At 65.1% G+C, this 16378-nt stretch overlaps 4 protein-coding genes across 5 annotated transcripts; 2 read left to right on the top strand and 2 right to left on the bottom strand.

The window, feature by feature from the left end:
- Positions 1–1563: 1563 nt before the first annotated feature.
- On the bottom strand, positions 1564–2833 carry LOC114011275 (pulmonary surfactant-associated protein C-like). Its single transcript, XM_027782160.2, has 5 exons — positions 2792–2833; positions 2196–2531; positions 2014–2124; positions 1823–1933; positions 1564–1659 (listed from the first exon to the last, which is right to left on the bottom strand). Exons 1-5 carry the CDS (start codon positions 2831–2833, stop codon positions 1564–1566), a joined length of 696 nt encoding a protein of 231 aa, XP_027637961.2.
- A 1933-nt stretch (positions 2834–4766) lies between these two features.
- On the bottom strand, positions 4767–8106 carry SFTPC (surfactant protein C). Its single transcript, XM_027782161.2, has 6 exons — positions 7904–8106; positions 5974–6154; positions 5718–5864; positions 5442–5582; positions 5241–5351; positions 4767–5099 (listed from the first exon to the last, which is right to left on the bottom strand). The coding sequence occupies exons 2-6, from the start codon at positions 6016–6018 to the stop codon at positions 4992–4994; spliced, it is 552 nt and encodes a 183-aa protein (XP_027637962.1). The 5' UTR covers positions 6019–6154; positions 7904–8106; the 3' UTR covers positions 4767–4991.
- On the top strand, positions 6928–10008 carry LGI3 (leucine rich repeat LGI family member 3). The gene is given in 9 exon segments (XM_027782155.2): positions 6928–7032; positions 7035–7144; positions 7910–7981; positions 8114–8185; positions 8305–8376; positions 8473–8544; positions 8683–8852; positions 8927–9091; positions 9191–10008. Coding segments are annotated over 9 exon segments (1656 nt in total).
- A 2486-nt stretch (positions 10009–12494) lies between these two features.
- Positions 12495–16301, top strand: REEP4 (receptor accessory protein 4). 2 transcript variants are annotated; one of them, XM_055820355.1, is made up of 8 exons: positions 12495–12652; positions 14071–14143; positions 14214–14290; positions 14531–14651; positions 14773–14886; positions 15148–15280; positions 15386–15531; positions 15631–16301. In XM_055820355.1, the coding sequence occupies exons 1-8, from the start codon at positions 12621–12623 to the stop codon at positions 15694–15696; spliced, it is 762 nt and encodes a 253-aa protein (XP_055676330.1). In that variant the 5' UTR covers positions 12495–12620; the 3' UTR covers positions 15697–16301. The 2 variants fall into 2 exon arrangements, with proteins under 2 accessions (XP_055676330.1, XP_055676329.1); XM_055820354.1 differs by having other exon boundaries at positions 15386–15558.
- Positions 16302–16378: the final 77 nt, after the last annotated feature.

Genomic DNA, 16378 nt, shown 5'->3' with positions numbered 1-16378 from the left:
TGCTGGCCGGTGCAGCTGGGCTGGGGGAGGGGGAGGGTTTGGGGGTGGGTGTCCCAGAGCTGCAGGAGGCCCTGGATGGGCGCCCCACATCCCGGCCAGCTGCAGCTGCACTCTCCCTGCGGGGAGCAGCTTCCCCAGCTGCCAGGAATGGGGAGTAGGGGCCAGATCCAGGCACGGGGGCGGGGGGGTTGCTTGTGGCCCCCATCCCAGCATGGCTGCGGTGTCGGCAGGAGGCAGCCGTGCTGCTGGCGGGCTCCCGTCCTGGGGGGCTGCAGCTGTGCTGCTCCACACTCCCCCATCTGACCTGGGTGCTTGGCCCCATGCCAGCACCCCATCCTAATAACGCCTGATCCCAATAACGCCAGCATCCCAGTCTTAATAATACCTGATCCCAATAACACCAGCATCCCACCCTCATCCCAATAACACCAGCATCCCACCCTGATCCCAATAACACCAGCATCCCACCCTCATCCCAATAACACCAGCATCCCACCCTCATCCCAATAACACCAGCATCCCACCCTGATCCAGATAACACCAGCATCCCACCCTCATCCCAATAACACCAGCATCCCATCCTGATAACAGCAGATCCCAATAACGTCAGCACCCCATCCTAACACTGCCAGCGTCCCCTCCTAATAATGCCTATATTAGGATAATAATCCAAATAACACCAGCATCCCACTCCTAACAGTCCCAGTCCTCAGGCAATGTCTGGTGGCCATGGCCACCTTTGACACGGGCTGTCACCAGGAATAGCTCCGAGACCTGATTCTTCCCTTTATTATTCAGTTCTGCATAGCGGGAGAGGACAGGCACATTTTTCAGGACAGCCTTGGCTCTGGCAGGACTGGCAGGAGGAGGGGGCAGCTCAGGTCAGTCCCATGCCTGGTGCCGAGTGATGCTTGGGGGGTGCATCCCATGAGCCCCCAGGTTGTGGCTGTATCAAAATTTTACCTAAATGCCACTCAGAGCCCCTAAATACATTTTTAAGGCAAAGGAAGCCAGGAGCTGAGTGAGCCAGGAGAGAAGAACTGGAACGGAGAATTTTGTTTCTTTAAATGTCATGTTTTTTTAAGCTCATTTTTGCACTTGGGTTTGGCGAAGCTGAGAAGACTTAAGTGACAAACCAGCTGTCCCCCGGCGCAGCACAGCGCTCGCCCAAGCAGACACCCACCCACCGCCTCCAGCCCCCCCAGCGCCGCCGATGCAGCAGGGATGCGGTGCTGCACGGCAAAGCAGAGCCCCCTGCGCCCCTCCAGTGCCAACCCCCCGACCCCCAAACCTCCTTCTTTAGCCCCATAGCATCGTGTGGGCCCTGGGCCCCTCCCGAAATTGGGGTGGGTGAGGGGCTGCTGGTGGGGCAGCTGTGGAGGTGTCGGTGATGCTCCCAGAGGGATGGAGGGGCTGCGGCAACGCCGTGTCTGGCGGGGATGCTGCAAGGCAAACCTCGCACCATGAGGGGGCTGTTGGGTGGGTGGGAGTCTCCCAGCCCTCCCTGCCAGCCCCCTGCCCACCCCTGCAGGCAGCAGCACCGTTTGCACTCACCCAGCAAGGCTAAGCCCAGTAGATGGGGACGATGCTGCAGAGGATGCTCGCAGTGGTGCCCAGGAGGGAGCGATCGGCCAGGGGCAGGGCAAGCCTCTTCTCAGCCTGGTGAGGGGAGGGAAGGAGAAACAAGGCAGCAGTGGCGTGATGCTGCACCCCACTTCTTCATCGGGGGGGCTGCATGAGGCACCGAGCCCAGGGCATTGCCATGTGCCCCCCACACCTCATCCTGCCCCAGCTGGTGCTGAGCGGGGAGGCCGGCACCCACCTGCCGGCGCTGGAAAGTCTCGGCGACGGCATCCAGCCCTGGGATGTTGTCCTCATCCACACGGGTGATGTAGCAGGCGCGGTGAAGCCGGGATCTATAGCTCACCAGCAGCTGTTTGCCGAGAGATGTGGCTCAGCTTGGTCCCATCACCCCTTCCCCGTCCCCCGGGCCGCGCAGGGCTCCCTGCTTACATTCTTGTAATCATAGATGATCGTGGCCGGGTTTCCATCCCCGCTGTCCAGGTAGAAGGTGGCCGCATCTTCATCCCAGGCCGATCCTCTCCACAGCCCCATCCGCAGGACCTGGGGGGCATGGGGGGAACTCACTACCTGGGGCAGCCCCTCCCTGGGGGCGGTGGGGGGTCCCTACTTACGGCGTCGGCGTGCTGCTGGTCCACGTGCAGCCACATCAGCAGGGCACCGGCGATGATGACCACCAGCAGGACCACCACCACCACCACGATGAGGAGGCACTTGAGGTGGTGGCAGCTGAGGAGCTTGCGGGGCAGGTAGCAGAGCAGGCGAGGCACGAAGCAGAGGGACCGCTTGATGCAGGCGCAGCCGGGGCAGCCGGAGCAGCCAGGGCAGCTGGGGCATTTGCAGCACTGGGGCATGCAGCACCGGGCGCATTTGGAGCAGCAAACCATGCAGGGCCAGCAGCAGCAGCCCGGCTTGCAGCAGCCTGAGCCACAGCAGCCCTTCTCCAGGTCCTGCGGGCATGGGAAAGGCCGAGAGCCGGGGTGAGGGGGAAGGGGATGGGAGCTGGGGGATGCAGGTGGGCTGGGGATGGGCTTGCCCTAGGGAGCAGCTTCCATCCCACTGCCCCTGAGCTCCGGGGATGCCTCCATCACACATGCACTGGCGCCTCGCTGGGATAAACTGGGCAAAGCCCTGTGCTGAGCACCTCTGCTGGGCACAGGGGCACCCCCAGCGTGACTGTGCCACCCCACTGCGGGTTGCAGAGACTCACCAGTGGCTCTTCAACCACCACCTGCTTCATGCTGCTCTCCATGGCGGCTGCCTCCTCCTTCTCCTCCTCCTCCTCCCAGCCTGGGCTGCCCTGCAGCAGCCGTGCCAGAGGGTTTTATACCGGGGTGCTGGGGCGGGGAACAGAGCGGCTCCTGTGGATGGGCTCACGGCCCTGGTGTGCGGTCAGGCTCTGGCATGCGATCCACTTCACTTGTGTTTGCTGACCTCCTTCCCCACCTCTGGATCCCCCTGGGAACCCGCTGACCAAGAGGCTCTGAGGGCACTTGTCCCCAAGCACAGGGGCCTCTCAGCTGCCCAGGAGCGAGGTGTCAGGGCCAAAACAAACCCTCCTGCACGGGTTAGAGCTGCTCTCCAGGGTGGAGCATCCGGCAATGGCCACGGCCAAGGCGAGACCTGGCTCCATGCCTGTGTCCCTGCGCCAGCTCAGGCACCTGGAGCCGCTCGAGGTGGGCAAAGTGTAAACGGGGCATCAAAGCTTTCCCGTCAACTGCAAGGCTGGGGTGGGGAGCGGGGGTCACGGTGTGGGCACATGTCCCTGGACTGTGGCCAGGCTGGGTGCTCCACAGCATTGGTCCCAAGGATGCTTGGGCACCGCGGGGGCTCGCCTTGCCAGTGCTGGGGTCTTCAGGGCTGGCAGCCGTGCCCACAACACAGATTTTCTCGGGCTGAGGGGGGGGTCCCAGCTCTCTGCTGTGTCACCCTGGGTGGTGCAATCAGCAGGGCAGGGTGACACCACTGTGCCTTGGTCTTGCCTGGGCGTGAGCCTCTCCTGAGCTCAGGCTGGGACCTCTCCAGGCACCCCTGGGTCCCCTCCTCAGTCCTCTGGGACCCCAGAGGCTTGGAGCAGGGTGTGTGGGGGGGGGTGAGGGTGTGCGCCCCGTGCTGCACGCTGCCTCCTGTCCCAGCATGTGGAGGAGCACAGGAGACCCTCGAGTGGTTCCTGGCTGTTTGCCCTCCGTGCGGGAGAGGCCGTGGGAGCCCTCATCACCTTCCTCGGCTGCCTGCACCCTTCCTGAGCTGGCTCCTCACCAGGGTAACGCTGGGTCAGGGCATTTTGGGGAGCAAAGCTGCTGGCCCCATGTCAACACATGGCAACGTGCAGTTTCCCTCCTGTCCCCAGCAAAGCATCAGCCGCAGGGAGCTGTGACCCTCCTCGCTGCCCATGGCAGTGGCTATGGGGACAACCCTGAGTTAGCACCCGTCCCAGGGTTAAATTCATGCTGCCCAGCACCGCTGTGCTCCTGGGGGGCTGGCTTGGGTCCTCCCACGATCTCTTTTCTCCCTCCCAGCCCTGTTGATCCCTTGTTCGCTTGGAAGTGCCCCCCAGGGATGCTCCCAGCCGCTTTGGGGCAGAGGGGCTGGAGCTGCCGGGGATGGGGAGCGGATGGGGATGAAGGGGAGCCGGAGCAAGTGGATCATGGCCTGTGGGTGCCCTGCTCAGCCCAGGGCTTGGCTGTCACTGGGGATGTGGCACAGTCTCTGTGTCCCCATCTGCACGAGGAGGGGATGGGGACCTTTCCTTGAGGGGTGGCCCCGACCCCGCAGTGGTGCCAGGGCTCCTTGGTGCGCTGCCTGCGCCCATGGGCCGGGAGTGCAGGGGCTGCCCCTGCCATCTCGTCCTTGCTCCATGCAAACTGGGGGGGGGCACAGGTGGGGACATCAGCCAGGCAGCCTTGAGAGTATGGTGTGGGCGTGTGTGCCCCTGCCCCGGGGAGCTGGCATCTGAGCCCTCCTGTGCTCCTGGTCCAGGGCTGGACTGAACACACGGACACGATGGATGCATCTACCCACCCCAGGGAGACATCCCTGGCCAGGGAGACATCCCTGGGGCACCGTGCCGCCTCTCCCCAGCACCCCAGGAGGGACCGTTTGGCCAGGGCGGGGGGAAGGACGAGAGCAGCACTGGGAGGCAGGGGCACAGGCTTTACTTCGCAGACAGAAGCGTGAATCCCAAAGCCAATCCCACTTGTTTATTGCAAAAATGGGAAAGCCGTGGTGCCGAGCAGCTGTGGACGGAGCACCCCGATGGCAGGGGGGCTGCCCTTGGGCTGCAGGTGGGATGGGGATGGGGAGGAGGAGACATGCCTGGGCATTCCGCCTGGAAGGCAACACGGGGAACATGGGGACGGTGACATCCCCATCTCACTGTCCCGTCCCCCAGGAGCAGACCCCAGCCGGCGCTATGCCCAGTATACAGGGACGGTGCTGCAGAGGATGTTAACGGTGGTGCCCAGGATGGAGCGGTCGGCCAGGGGCATGGCGTTTTCCCCAGCCTCCTTCATCTCAGCCTGCAAGAGAGAGAATGGAGGGGGCTACCATCCTCGGCTACCATCAGCCTCCCCTCCAGCGGATGCTTGCTGCAAGCCCCACAGCCCTGCACTTGGCCCTGGCTGCCCAGGACTCACCTGAGCAGGGTGGCCACCACTCACCTGCCAGTGCTGGAAGGTCTTGGTGACAGCATCCAGCCCTGGGATGTTGTCCTTATCCATGCGGGTGATGTAGCAGGCGCGGTGATGCCAGGACCTGTAGCCGACCAGCAGCTGTTTGCAGACAGACCCAGGGTCAGCTCAGCCCTGTCCCTGCCACTGCCACCCCCCTCACCGTGCCCCATCCCGGGGCTGCTCGCACACCTTGCTGTAGTCGTACACCACCACGGCAGAGGCATTGAGCCCATCCTGCACGGCGAACGTCCCGGTCCTTTCCTTCTTGCTCATGGAGAGGTGCTGGGGGGTCCCTTCACCATCCAGGCCATGGATGGTCATTCGCAAGACCTGCCAGATGCAGGGGGGCAGTGATGCTTTGTGGGGTCTAAACCCCATCCCGGCAAAGCACCGGCAGCCAGTGCCGTTCCCAAGCCCATCACCGGAGCCGGTGGCACCGTGGCTCCTTCCCCGGTGCTGCCTCACCGTTTCGGCATGTGTCTCGGTGATGTGCAGCCCCAGCAGGAGGAAGGCGACAATGGCCACCACCAGGACCACCACCACCACCACCACGATCAGGAGGCACTTGAGCTGGTGGGGGATGCAGGGCAGGCGGGAGGAGGCCGTGTAGCTCTGGGGACACAGGGGAGCACCCAGCTGAGCTGCCAGTGTGGGGCCAGGGAGGGCAGCCGATGCTCAGCCCCACACCGGCTCCCCAGGCTGGGTGATGGGTGCTCCTTACCGGCGGTGCCTCATCCAGCAGTGCCTCTTTGGAGCTGCTGTCCATCTCGCCCTCCCTCGCTGTGCAGCTCCTGTCTCTTTGCCAGCCGGAGCCAAGGGGGATTTATAGGGTCCTGGGTGGGTGGGAGGAGGCTGGGGCCACCCCAGCTGTCAAGGTGCCACTTGTGTTCTGTTTGCTGAGCCTGGAGAGGAGCCGGGAAAGGGGCGTGAAACCTCCGAGGGCCCTTTCCCAGCATTTACCTGGGGGGCAAGGCAAACAGCGGGCAGGCAGAGCGTGCCCACCCTCCGCACCCAGCCCCCGGCTCTGCCTGAGGACCCAGCACCCTCAGCACTCATCCCCACGGGGGGCTGCACCCCTGGTTCCCACAGCCCCCACGCAGCTGCGGCCCCCCCGGGATGGGGAAGGAGCTGGCTGGGCTCATTGTTGGCCGGGAGCGCCGTGCCTGGGACGGGACGGCCGGGTGCCCAGTGCCTCCCACCACCCGGCAGCACTTGCTGCCAGGTCTGGCAGGGAGCTGGCGCGGGCAGCACTGCAGCACGGGCGCCCCGGCCGAAGCAACGGGGTGGGAGAGCTGCGGTGGCACCACCCCTGCAAAGGGGGGTACCGACCTGTCCCCCATCCCCGGTGCACCCCAAGAAGACCCAGCTGCCAGCGGCTGCCCCCCACAGCGTGCACCCCCGTGTTCGCACGCCCACCGATGAGGACACGCGTCCACGCGGATGCTTGTGCCGTCACTCAGCTGCATCCCTCCCTCCCTCCCTCCCTCCCGCAGCACAGGAGCATGGTGTGCTGCAGAGCAGCGGGTCAGGCACCGGCAGCCCCCGCCACCACCATCGCTCCCCCTCCACGCTGAAATCTCCCGGGAAGAGGAAAAGGCTTCGCCGCAGCGGCGGGGCACGGCAGGAGGAGAAGGACCAGCGGCGGGGGGAGAGAGCAGCGCTAGGCCAGGGCGTGATGGAGCTGCGGCACAGGAGGAGGATGCTGAAGGGCCAGCTCCCTGCTCTCCTCCTCCTCCTCCTCGCCTTGGCCTGGCTCTGGCTGCCGGCAGAAGGTCGGCGCCCCCCCCCGGCCCCCCCCCTTGTCCCCCGAGCTGCTCCTGCACCCGGGACACAGCTTTCTGCGTGGACTCCAAGGCGGTGCCCAGGAACCTGCCTCCCGAGGTCATCTCGCTGTGAGTACTCAGGCAGTGGGATGGGGACGGGGACGGGGACAGGGTCGTGTCCCGGGGGTGCAGGGCTGGCGGGGGCTGCTGGCTGCCCTGGGTGGGCAGGGACAGCCTCCTTCTTTGTGCTGCATCGGGGGCAAATGCTTGGCAGTGGGGGGTACGGGCTCTACAGGGGTCTCAGGGGAAGGGGGAGGCTCGGGACACCCCAGGACTGGTCTCCGTGTCCTCCTGTCCTGCGGTGGTGGCAGGGCTCCGTGCGCATGCAGCCATCCATCAGTGACAGATGGAGCAAGGCTGCAGCCCGTCCGTGCCATGCTCCCCGGCTGCTGTGACCTTGGGGACCAGAGCCCCAAGGGGACACGGCTGGCGGGTCCTGATGCAGGGTCCCTGGGGACACGGCGGTGCGCCGGAGCCTTGTACAGGTGTGCGAGTACAGATGCATGTGTGTGCATGCATGCGTGCAGCTGTGTGTGTGCGTGTGTGTACACATGTGTGCGTGCATGCAGCTGTGTGTGTGGACACGTGCCTGCATGCATGCAGCTGTGTGTGTGCAAATGCACCGGGGCCAAGGGGGGTGCCGCAGGTTGTGGGCATGTGTGGGGTGGGTGCCAGCCCCCGGGTGCAGCTGTGGGACTCAGCACCTTGCCCCCTCTGTGCCACCCCATTGCACTGGGTGACAGAAGGGATGATGCTGGGGGGCACGGGGGTGGCAGAGCCGCCCTGCTGCTGTCCCCTCTCCTGCATAGCCCTGAAGCTTTGTCTTACTGGCAGGACGATGGTGAACGCAGCCTTCACGGAGATCCGAGAGGCAGCCTTCGCCCACATCCCCTCGCTGCAGTTTCTGTACGTCCTCCGTGCCGGTGGCCAGGCACCCCAGTGCCATCTGTGCCCATCCTGCCTGCCCCTGATACCCCGGTGCCATCTGTGCCCATCCTGCCCACCCCCGATGCTGATGCCTTCCCCTTCTCTTTGCAGCCTGCTCAACTCCAACAAGTTCACGCTGATCGGGGACAACGCCTTCGCCGGTCTCTCGCACCTCCAGTACCTGTGTGTGGGATGGGGACGGGGACACAGGGATGGCCCTGGGGAGGGCATGGGGAGGTCAGGGGTGACCACAGGGACTGGTCCCCTCGGGGTGGCCGTGCCACCATCTCCTCTTGCCCCAGGTTCATCGAGAACAACGACATCCAGGCGCTCTCAAAGGCCACTTTCCGCGGACTCAAGTCCCTGACCCACCTGTGAGTACCAAGGGGTCCCTGGGGACACAGGGATGGCTCTTGCTCCTTCACTGTGGACAGGGCTGTGTCACCTCCATGATCCCTCTCATCCCCCAGGTCCTTGGCCAACAACAACCTGCAGACACTGCCCCGGGACCTCTTCAAGCCACTGGACATCCTGAGTGACCTGTAAGGCTGCCACGGCACTGGGGACCCCTGGGACACCGGGCTGGGGAGAGGGTGACATGCTGGTGCTGGGGCTTTGGGCAGGGTGCTCCGCTCGCTCCGGGCTGGGTGCTGGGGGTGACTTGGTGCCATCCTTGGCAGGGACCTGCGGGGCAACACGCTGGCCTGCGACTGCAAGATCAAGTGGCTGGTGGAGTGGCTGGAGAGCACCAACACCACGGTCCCCGCCGTGTTCTGCAGCAGCCCCGGGCAGTTCGAGGGCCAGAGGATCCGGGACCTGGCGCTCGGTGACTTCCAGTGCATCACCACGGGTAAGGCACGGCAGCCACCCATCACCAGGTGGGCACCCAGGTGCCCAGACCCTCACCGCCACCTCTCCCCACAGACTTCGTGGTGCACCAGGTCCTGCCCTTCCAGTCGGTGTCGGCCGAGCCCTTCACCTACGCCAGTGACCTGTACGTCGCCCTGGCACAGCCCAGTGCCAGCAGCTGCACCGTCCTCAAGTGGGACTACGTGGAGCGCAAGCTGCGGGACTTTGACCGCATCCCCGGTAAGGTATCCAGGTGGGGGTCCCCTCCTGGGCTGTCACCCCCGTTTTGGGTGTTTGGGGAAGGGCACGGCCGCGGCGTGATGTGGTCCTGCCTGGCAGCTCACTCGGCGGTGCACTGCAAGCCCATCGTGGCGCAGAACCAGCTGTACGTGGTGGTAGCCCAGCTCTTCGGTGGCTCCTACATCTACCGCTGGGACACTGCTGTGGACAAGTTCATCAAGATCCAGGACATCGACAGCCAGAAGACCCGCAAGCCCAATGACATCGAGGCCTTCCAGATCGAAGGCGACTGGTACTTTGTCATCGCTGACAGCTCCAAGGCAGGTTCCACCAGCCTCTACCGCCTCAACCAGAACGGCTTCTACTCCCACCAAGCCCTCCATGCCTGGCACCGTGACACCGATGTGGAATACGTGGAGAACGATGGCAAACCCCGGCTGATTATCTCCAGCAGCTCCCAAGCGCCCGTCATCTACCAGTGGAGCCGGGCGCAGAAGCAGTTCGTGCTGCAGGGGGAGGTGGGGGAGATGCTGGACGTGCAGATGGTGAAGCACTTCAGGGTGAAGCGGGACCAGTTCCTCTGCCTCAGCCGCTACATCGGCGACTCCAAGGTGGTGCGGTGGGAAGGGCAGCGCTTCATCGAGCTCCAGACGCTGCCGTCCCGCGGCTCCATGGTGATGCAGCCCTTCTTGGTGGAGCAACGGCAGTACCTGGCCCTGGGCAGTGACTTCTCCTTCACCCACATCTACCTGTGGGAAGAGGAGAAGCAGAAATTCGTCAAGTTTCAGGAGCTGTCGGTGCAGGCGCCGCGGGCTTTCCACTACGTGCCAGCCGCCGACGTGCAGCTCCTCCTGGCTCCCAGCTTCAAGGCCAACACGCTGGTCTACCGGCACGTGGTGGTGGACCTCAGCCTCTAGCAGGGAGGCAGAGCCCAGGCTGCCCCCACGGCCCCGGCGCAGCCCTCGCCTCCCCCGAGAGCTGCCTGCTCCTGCCCGAGGACACGCATGCACTCACCACCCTTCCTCCTGCCTGCAGCCCACCGCCCTGCGGTCACAGCCCGGTGCCAGCCCCACTCCCAGCCCCCCATGTTCACCCACCCCTCAAAATGCCCCCAGGGCAGCGCCTAGCCCCACAGTCCCACTGCTGGGGAAGCCACGGGCCTCATTTTCCCCCCAGTAACCCCAGTTTCCCCATGTGTAGTACCCACAGCCACCCTGTCTGGTAGCCTGTGGGATGTGGGCAGGAAGGTGGGACACCCCTCACTCTGCAGGATGATGCCCTTGGGTGCCTGCTCCAGGGTGCTGGCCGGGCTGGCGGGGGTGGGGGGGCACAGGTGCCTCTGCCTGCTCTGGCAATGGGCTGGAGGCTTGTGGCAGGGGGGGTTGGGGGCATGGGAGTCGGGCGGCAGGCTGGGACGTGCACAGGCAGGGATAGACTGCTGGGGCTGGATGGGATGCTCCCAGGATAATGGGGTGCTCCCAGGCCCATGGAATGCTCCAAAATGGATGGGATGCTCAAGGTGGACAGGATGCTGGAGGCCAGTGGGATGCTCCAAGGCAGATGTGGATGGGACGCTCAGGGTGGATGGGATGCTCAAGGCCGGTGGAAAGCTCCACAAGATGATCAAGGCCAGCAGGATGCTCCAAGGTGGATGCGGATGGGATGGTCTGAGGAAGATGGGATGCTCAACGCCAGCGGGATGCTCCGATGTGGATGGAGATGGGATGCCCTGAGGAAGATGGGGTGCTCGACGCCAGCAGGATGCTGCTGAGGCAGTGCCGCCACTTGCAGAAGCAGGGCTGGCCGGCTCCTGCCCCGCTCCGTGCATGTCCAGCAGCTGCCTCTGCCCATGGCCCCGCTGCCGGGCAGGACCCAGCGTGCCAGCCGTGCCCGGGATGTACGTGCTCGCTGAAACGCTCCCCACAATAAAAACACTGTGAGCCCTAGCCCTGCCTGCGTCTGCCTGCAACCTGCCAGCTGCTGTGCATCCAGCCCCGTGCCTGGGGCTCCCACTTCACCCGGCATCCTGCAGCACCCCACTCCTTGCACAAGCCCCACGAGGGGGAACCCCTTGTTTTAGGGTCCTCCAGGCTCCGTGCATGGCTTGCCTGGTCTTTTTTGCTGCAGGTGCCTTGGCCCATGACCCAGGGAGGGGAAGCAAGAGGTGCTTCCCCAGGGAAGGGGAGTCCCAGCTGGAGCCTGCTGCACCCCGAGCTGCACCAGCACCCCGCAGCCACCCGGCTGGTTTTCCAGGGGAATATTTCCCTGTCCCCCAGGTACATAAATATGCATGTGAAAAACCACCAATTAAGCTCACAAATAACAGATCCTTGCAAAGGTAACAGGCACCCTGGGGGCACAGCTGGCTTTTGGGAGCAGGATTTGACCTTGGTGGCTGCAGAGCCTGAACCCGGTCCCTTCCCGGCACAGCTTCCACTGCCGGATCCAGCCCTGCCCTGGGTGCAAGGCAGGGCAGAGCACCCAGCCCTACCGCAGCAGGCTATTGCCACACTTCTCTGCCTCAGTTTCCCTACCAGGAAAGGGCAGATTTTAAAGCCGGGTGGGAAGCACAAGAAGCTGCAGAGGGGTGCTGGCATCCCGGCAGTGGCCATGCCTGGGGAGGGAAGCTGGGGGTTCCCAGGACCGCTGCCGGGGATGCACAGCCAAGGGGAAGGTGGCCCAGGAAGGTGATGTCAGGTCCATCAGTAGAGGACCGCTGCTGGGGATGCACAGCCAAGGGGAAGGTGGCCCAAGCAGGCAATGCCATGTCCACCAGCGAGGACTCTGGGCTCCGCTCTGGTTCTGGGAAGAGGAAACAGCTTCTATTTTCTCCGGAGCATCTTGCAGGGCTCCGTGCCTGCCGCAGAGCCCTGGCCCTGGTTCAGCAACAGGCCTGAGCAGGTGCTTCAGGTGAAGCGCCCATGCAAACCCAGGGGAGGTGCGCCGGGGAGGGGATTTTGCAGCAGCTGAGACCAAACCCCGCTGAATCAACGTGCCAGGGTGGTGCCAGCTTATCTGACTACCTTGGCATGACCCAGCAGGGCTCCCACCTCCGCCCAAACCCCCAGCTCCCGCAGCCCTGCCCTCCTGCACCCCAAGCATTGCAGCTGGGTGTTCTGCACACCCCATCCCTCCAAGGCCGAAAAGAACCTTAGCACGGTGCAAAGGCTCTTTACCTCCCTACTTGAAGCTTAAAAGCACCCGAACAAACAACAACAAACTCATTTTGGCTGGTAGGGCACAAACTACTGCACTGCGCTTGTGGGGCGCGCCCCTTGCAAGGCTGCCGGGTCCCTTTTAAGAGTTGGCGTTGCCCTTTTAAAAGCTGGCGTTGCCCTTTTGAGGCGCGGCGTTGCCCTTTTAAGAGCGGCGGGGGGCGTGGCTGCGCATGCGCGCAACCGGAAGCTGCAACATTCAAGCTGCTCCGTTCGCTTCCGGCCGTTGCCGCGGGGACCCGGGGGAGGCGAAAGCGCTGACCCGCCCGCCCGGGGCTGCCGGCCCGGCCCGGGGCTGCCGGCCCGGCCTCACCATGGTGTCCTGGTTACTCAGCCGGATCGTTGTGTGAGTGGGGGCCGGGGGGCCTCACCCGTGCGTAACAAGGCGGGGGACCCTATTGAACGGGCAGCACCCCCCCGGGGGGCTCCATGTGCCGGCCCCGTGGCGGGGGGGGGGCTTAGGGGGGCTGCCCCAGGCGGTATGGGGGGGTGGGAGCTGCCCCAGGCGGGATTGGGGGCAGGATTTGACGGGAGGGGGGGAGGGTTGCCCGAGGCGGGATTTAGGGGCAGGATTTGGGGGGGGGGCTGCCTCAGGCGGGATTTAGGGGCAGGATTTGGGGGGGGGCTGCCCCAGGCGGGATTTAGGGGCAGGATTTGGGGGGGGGCTGCCCCAGGCGGGATTTAGGGGCAGGATTTGGGGGGGGGCTGCCCCAGGCGGGATTGGGGGCAGGATTTGGGGGGGGGGCTGCCCCAGGCGGGATTGGGGGCAGGATTTGGGGGGGGGGCTGCCCCAGGCGGGATTGGGGGCAGGATTTGGGGGGGGGGGCTGCCCCAGGCGGGATTTGGGGGCAGGATTTGGGGGGGGGGGGGGGGCTGCCCCAGGTGGGATTTGGGGGCAGGATTGGGGGGGGGGGGGGGGGGGGCTGCCCCAGGCGGGATTTGGGGGCAGGATTGGGGGGGGGGGGGAGCTGCCCCAGGCGGGATTTGGGGAGGGGGACTGCGGGTGGGTGACCCGGGGTGTGTGTATGGGAGCAGCTGGGTTCCACCCCCCCACCCCCCCCCAGGAATGGGTAAGGGTCCCAATCCTGGAAATGCTGCCAGCCTGGGGAGGGGGGCTCGGGTCCCTGCAGCGCTGGGGGGGGGTCCCTGTGCCCGGCTTGCCCCCCACCTCTGGTGCTGTGGCTAGCTGGGCTCGGTGGCCAGTGGCCAGGTGTGCCTGAGGAGTCCCCATGGGGAGAGAGGGGGTGGCAGGGGGACGTGGGGACCCCCAGCCCCATCCGCACCTGGGTTTAATGGAGGAGGTGGTCGGGGGGAGCGTGGCTGGAGGTGGGTGCGGGCAGTAGCCAAGCCCCCGTGCCACAGGGCATGTTTGGGGCTGGCAGTTCGCCTGCGTTCTGCGGCGATGGCGAGGCCCTGTGTGCCGGGCACTGAGCATCGTGCCGCGGGGATGCGGGTGGGTCCCATCCTTCACCTTTCAGAGGGAGCTGAATCCCTCCTGGCCGGCCACAGGGGGCTGTCCCCTCCGTGCCGGGCCCCCCGCCACCACCTCAAGGGGTTGAGCCGGTCCCTGTGGAGGTGGCAGTGCCACCCTGCTTGTGGCTGGCTCTCCGCAGCGGCTCCAGGCTGGTGCCATCCCTTCTCCTGGCAGCTCCGGGCTCGCTGTGGTGCTGGTGGTGTTCAAGGTCAAGCTGGGGCGCTGGGGCCAGCAGCTCTGCTGCTCTCCACAGCCTGGCCTGAGCGCCTCTCACCCTTTCTCTGTTACAGGCTGGTTTTTGGGATGCTGTACCCTGCCTACGCTTCCTACAAGGCTGTGAAGACCAAAAACATCCGGGAATATGTGAGTAGGGGCGCTGGGCAGCCCCCCCACCTCGGGCTGCAGCCCCGGGCTGACCCCCTGCTCCCCGCAGGTCCGCTGGATGATGTACTGGATCATCTTTGCGCTCTTCACGGCCACAGAGACCCTCACTGACCTGCTCATCTCCTGGTGAGGCTGATGTGCCGGGAGGAACGGGTCTGCCTGTGCCCCCGTGCCCTGGCGGGGGGGAAGGAGGGGGGCTTCCTCCTCCCTCTGCCTGCTAGGAGAGGGGCACGGGCTGCCCTGCTGCCTGGTGGACCCTGTGTGGGGTCTCCAGGCTTGATGCTCGGGGGGTGCAAGGGAGCAAGATGTGCCCTTGGACCCCCTGCTGGCATCTGCTCACCCCCATCTCCTCCCCCTCTCCGGCAGGTTTCCCTTCTACTATGAAATTAAGACGGCTTTCCTCATCTGGCTGCTCTGCCCCTACACCCGGGGGGCCAGCCTTATCTACCGCAAGGTCGTGCACCCCGCGCTCTCCCGCAACGAGAAGGTAAGGGCTGCCTGGCTCGGGGGAGTCCCCTGTGCTCCAGGGGGGGCTTAACCCGCTGGGCTGGTGATGCCCTGGGATGTGGCGCTGTGCATGCTCAGCACCGCCGCGGTGGTCTCGGCAGGAGATCGACACGTACATCATCCGGATCAGGGAGCGCAGCTACGAGACGGTGGTGCGCTTCGGCAAGAGGGGCCTCAACATGGCAGCTGCGGCCGCTGTCCAGGCAGCCACCAAGGTACTGGGTAGGGGACAGGCTCCTCTGTGTCCCTGAGGGTCCTTTGGCCCCAAGGACCCCAGGAGGAGCTTGCCACCCCAGCGTGGGTGGCCTCGGTGGTGTGGGTGCCAGGAGAGGGGTCTCTGCGTGCAGACCCCTGCCCAGGGGGATTGCATCGCCCTGGGCTGTCGATGCCTGGCTGCCGTGCTTGGGGTTTGCCCCGCGGGGCTCACTTCCCTCCTTTCTGTGTCCCTTTCTGTGTCCCCTGTCCCCCCTGGTTAGAGCCAGGGCGCGCTGGCTGGGCGGCTGCGCAGCTTCAGCATGCAGGACCTGCGCTCCATCCCTGATGAAGCCCCTGTGCACTACCGGGACCCCCTGTACCTGGAGGAGCCAGAGAGCTGCAGGCAGCTGCTGGGTGAGCTGGAGCAGGGCTATCACAGCGGTTGGGGGCTTGAGTGAGGCCCCTTGGTGGGGGGAGTGGGCATTCTGGGAGCTGCCATATGTGCCCCTCTGTCCCTAGGCTACAACATGCCCTCGGCTGGCCAGGAGTACGAGAGTGAGACGACGGAGGACGAGGAGCTCCACTCAGACTCGCAGGTCTCGCCCATGCCTTCACCCCGCAGCCGGGATTCCAAGTCCCTCTCCCGCAGCCAGAGCCTGCGCACGGTGAGGAAGAAGATGTCTGGCAAAGAGGTACCGTGGGGGGAAGAGCGGTGGCGTGGGGCGGGGGTGACAGGGACCTGACCCATCCCTCCCCCTGCCCAGGTCTCTACTCGGCTCTTGCGCAGCCGCATCAGGAAGAAAGCAGCTCCGCCGGAGGAGGACAGCTAATGCTCCTGGGAAACCCTCTGCCAAGAGTCTTAACACTAGTTTGCTGCTGCAGCATCGGGAGGGAGCTGTGGTTTGGGCCCACCCCCCACCCCGGCCCCGGGGAGGGGGCTTCCTCCCACGTTACACTGTAAATATCTTCTCTGACCTCTGCGCCTGCCTGGCCGCACTGTGCACCTCTGGCTGCCTCATGGAGGGGAGGGCAGCTTGGCCCCCGCGCTGCTGCCAGCCAGACCCCCACCCGGACCCCGCTGCTGCAGGTCAGCGCCTCTCATGTGGGGTCTGCCCCCCCTCCCCCCGCCCTCCCAATGAACACTACAGGCTCTGCTGGCCACCCCCCTTCTCCTGCTGCCGTGATGCCTTACTCCCCACATCCCCCCTCCTGTGGGAGCCAAAGAGGGGACGTGCCTTGGCCCGTCTGTCCCCTGATGCCAAAGACACAGCCCCCGGCCACGGTGTCCCCCCCACCTGCAGGCTGACACCCCCATACTTGAAACTGGGGCAGCAGTACCTGACCATGCCCAGCCCAGCACCACACGGCTTTTAACGTTCTCCTCTCTCAGAAGAGGTTTTGTACATGGAAAAATAAATGTTATTTCGGACTTTTAGGAACAGTTGTCCCCTCTGCTTAAGTGCTGTCCCCTTCCCTGGGGAGTGTGGGACCCTCCAGGGGGAGGGTGCTGTG

This window comes from Falco peregrinus, chromosome 17 (genome assembly GCF_023634155.1).
Source record: "Falco peregrinus isolate bFalPer1 chromosome 17, bFalPer1.pri, whole genome shotgun sequence".
In the NCBI taxonomy this organism is placed as follows: Eukaryota; Metazoa; Chordata; class Aves; order Falconiformes; family Falconidae; genus Falco; species Falco peregrinus.
This window is presented reverse-complemented; position numbering and strand designations above follow the sequence as displayed.

What these genes read in the sequence shown, in the direction of transcription:
- LOC114011275 (XM_027782160.2), bottom strand. Translation starts at nt 2,833, where the DNA reads ATGGAGAGCAGCATGAAGCAGGTGGTGGTTGAAGAGCCACTG. An exon ending in ACCAGCAGCACGCCGACGCC is followed by an intron (nt 2,125 to 2,195) that starts GTAAGTAGGGAC and finishes CATGCCCCCCAG; the next exon opens with GTCCTGCGGATGGGGCTGTG. An exon ending in AGACTTTCCAGCGCCGGCAG is followed by an intron (nt 1,660 to 1,822) that starts GTGGGTGCCGGC and finishes TCCCCTCACCAG; the next exon opens with GCTGAGAAGAGGCTTGCCCT.
- REEP4 (XM_055820354.1), top strand. Translation starts at nt 12,621, where the DNA reads ATGGTGTCCTGGTTACTCAGCCGGATCGTTGT. An exon ending in TTACTCAGCCGGATCGTTGT is followed by an intron (nt 12,653 to 14,070) that starts GTGAGTGGGGGC and finishes TCTCTGTTACAG; the next exon opens with GCTGGTTTTTGGGATGCTGT. An exon ending in ACTGACCTGCTCATCTCCTG is followed by an intron (nt 14,291 to 14,530) that starts GTGAGGCTGATG and finishes CCTCTCCGGCAG; the next exon opens with GTTTCCCTTCTACTATGAAA.
- SFTPC (XM_027782161.2), bottom strand. Translation starts at nt 6,018, where the DNA reads ATGGACAGCAGCTCCAAAGAGGCACTGCTGGATGAGGCACCGCCG. An exon ending in TGCTGGATGAGGCACCGCCG is followed by an intron (nt 5,865 to 5,973) that starts GTAAGGAGCACC and finishes CTGTGTCCCCAG; the next exon opens with AGCTACACGGCCTCCTCCCG. An exon ending in CCGAGACACATGCCGAAACG is followed by an intron (nt 5,583 to 5,717) that starts GTGAGGCAGCAC and finishes TGCATCTGGCAG; the next exon opens with GTCTTGCGAATGACCATCCA.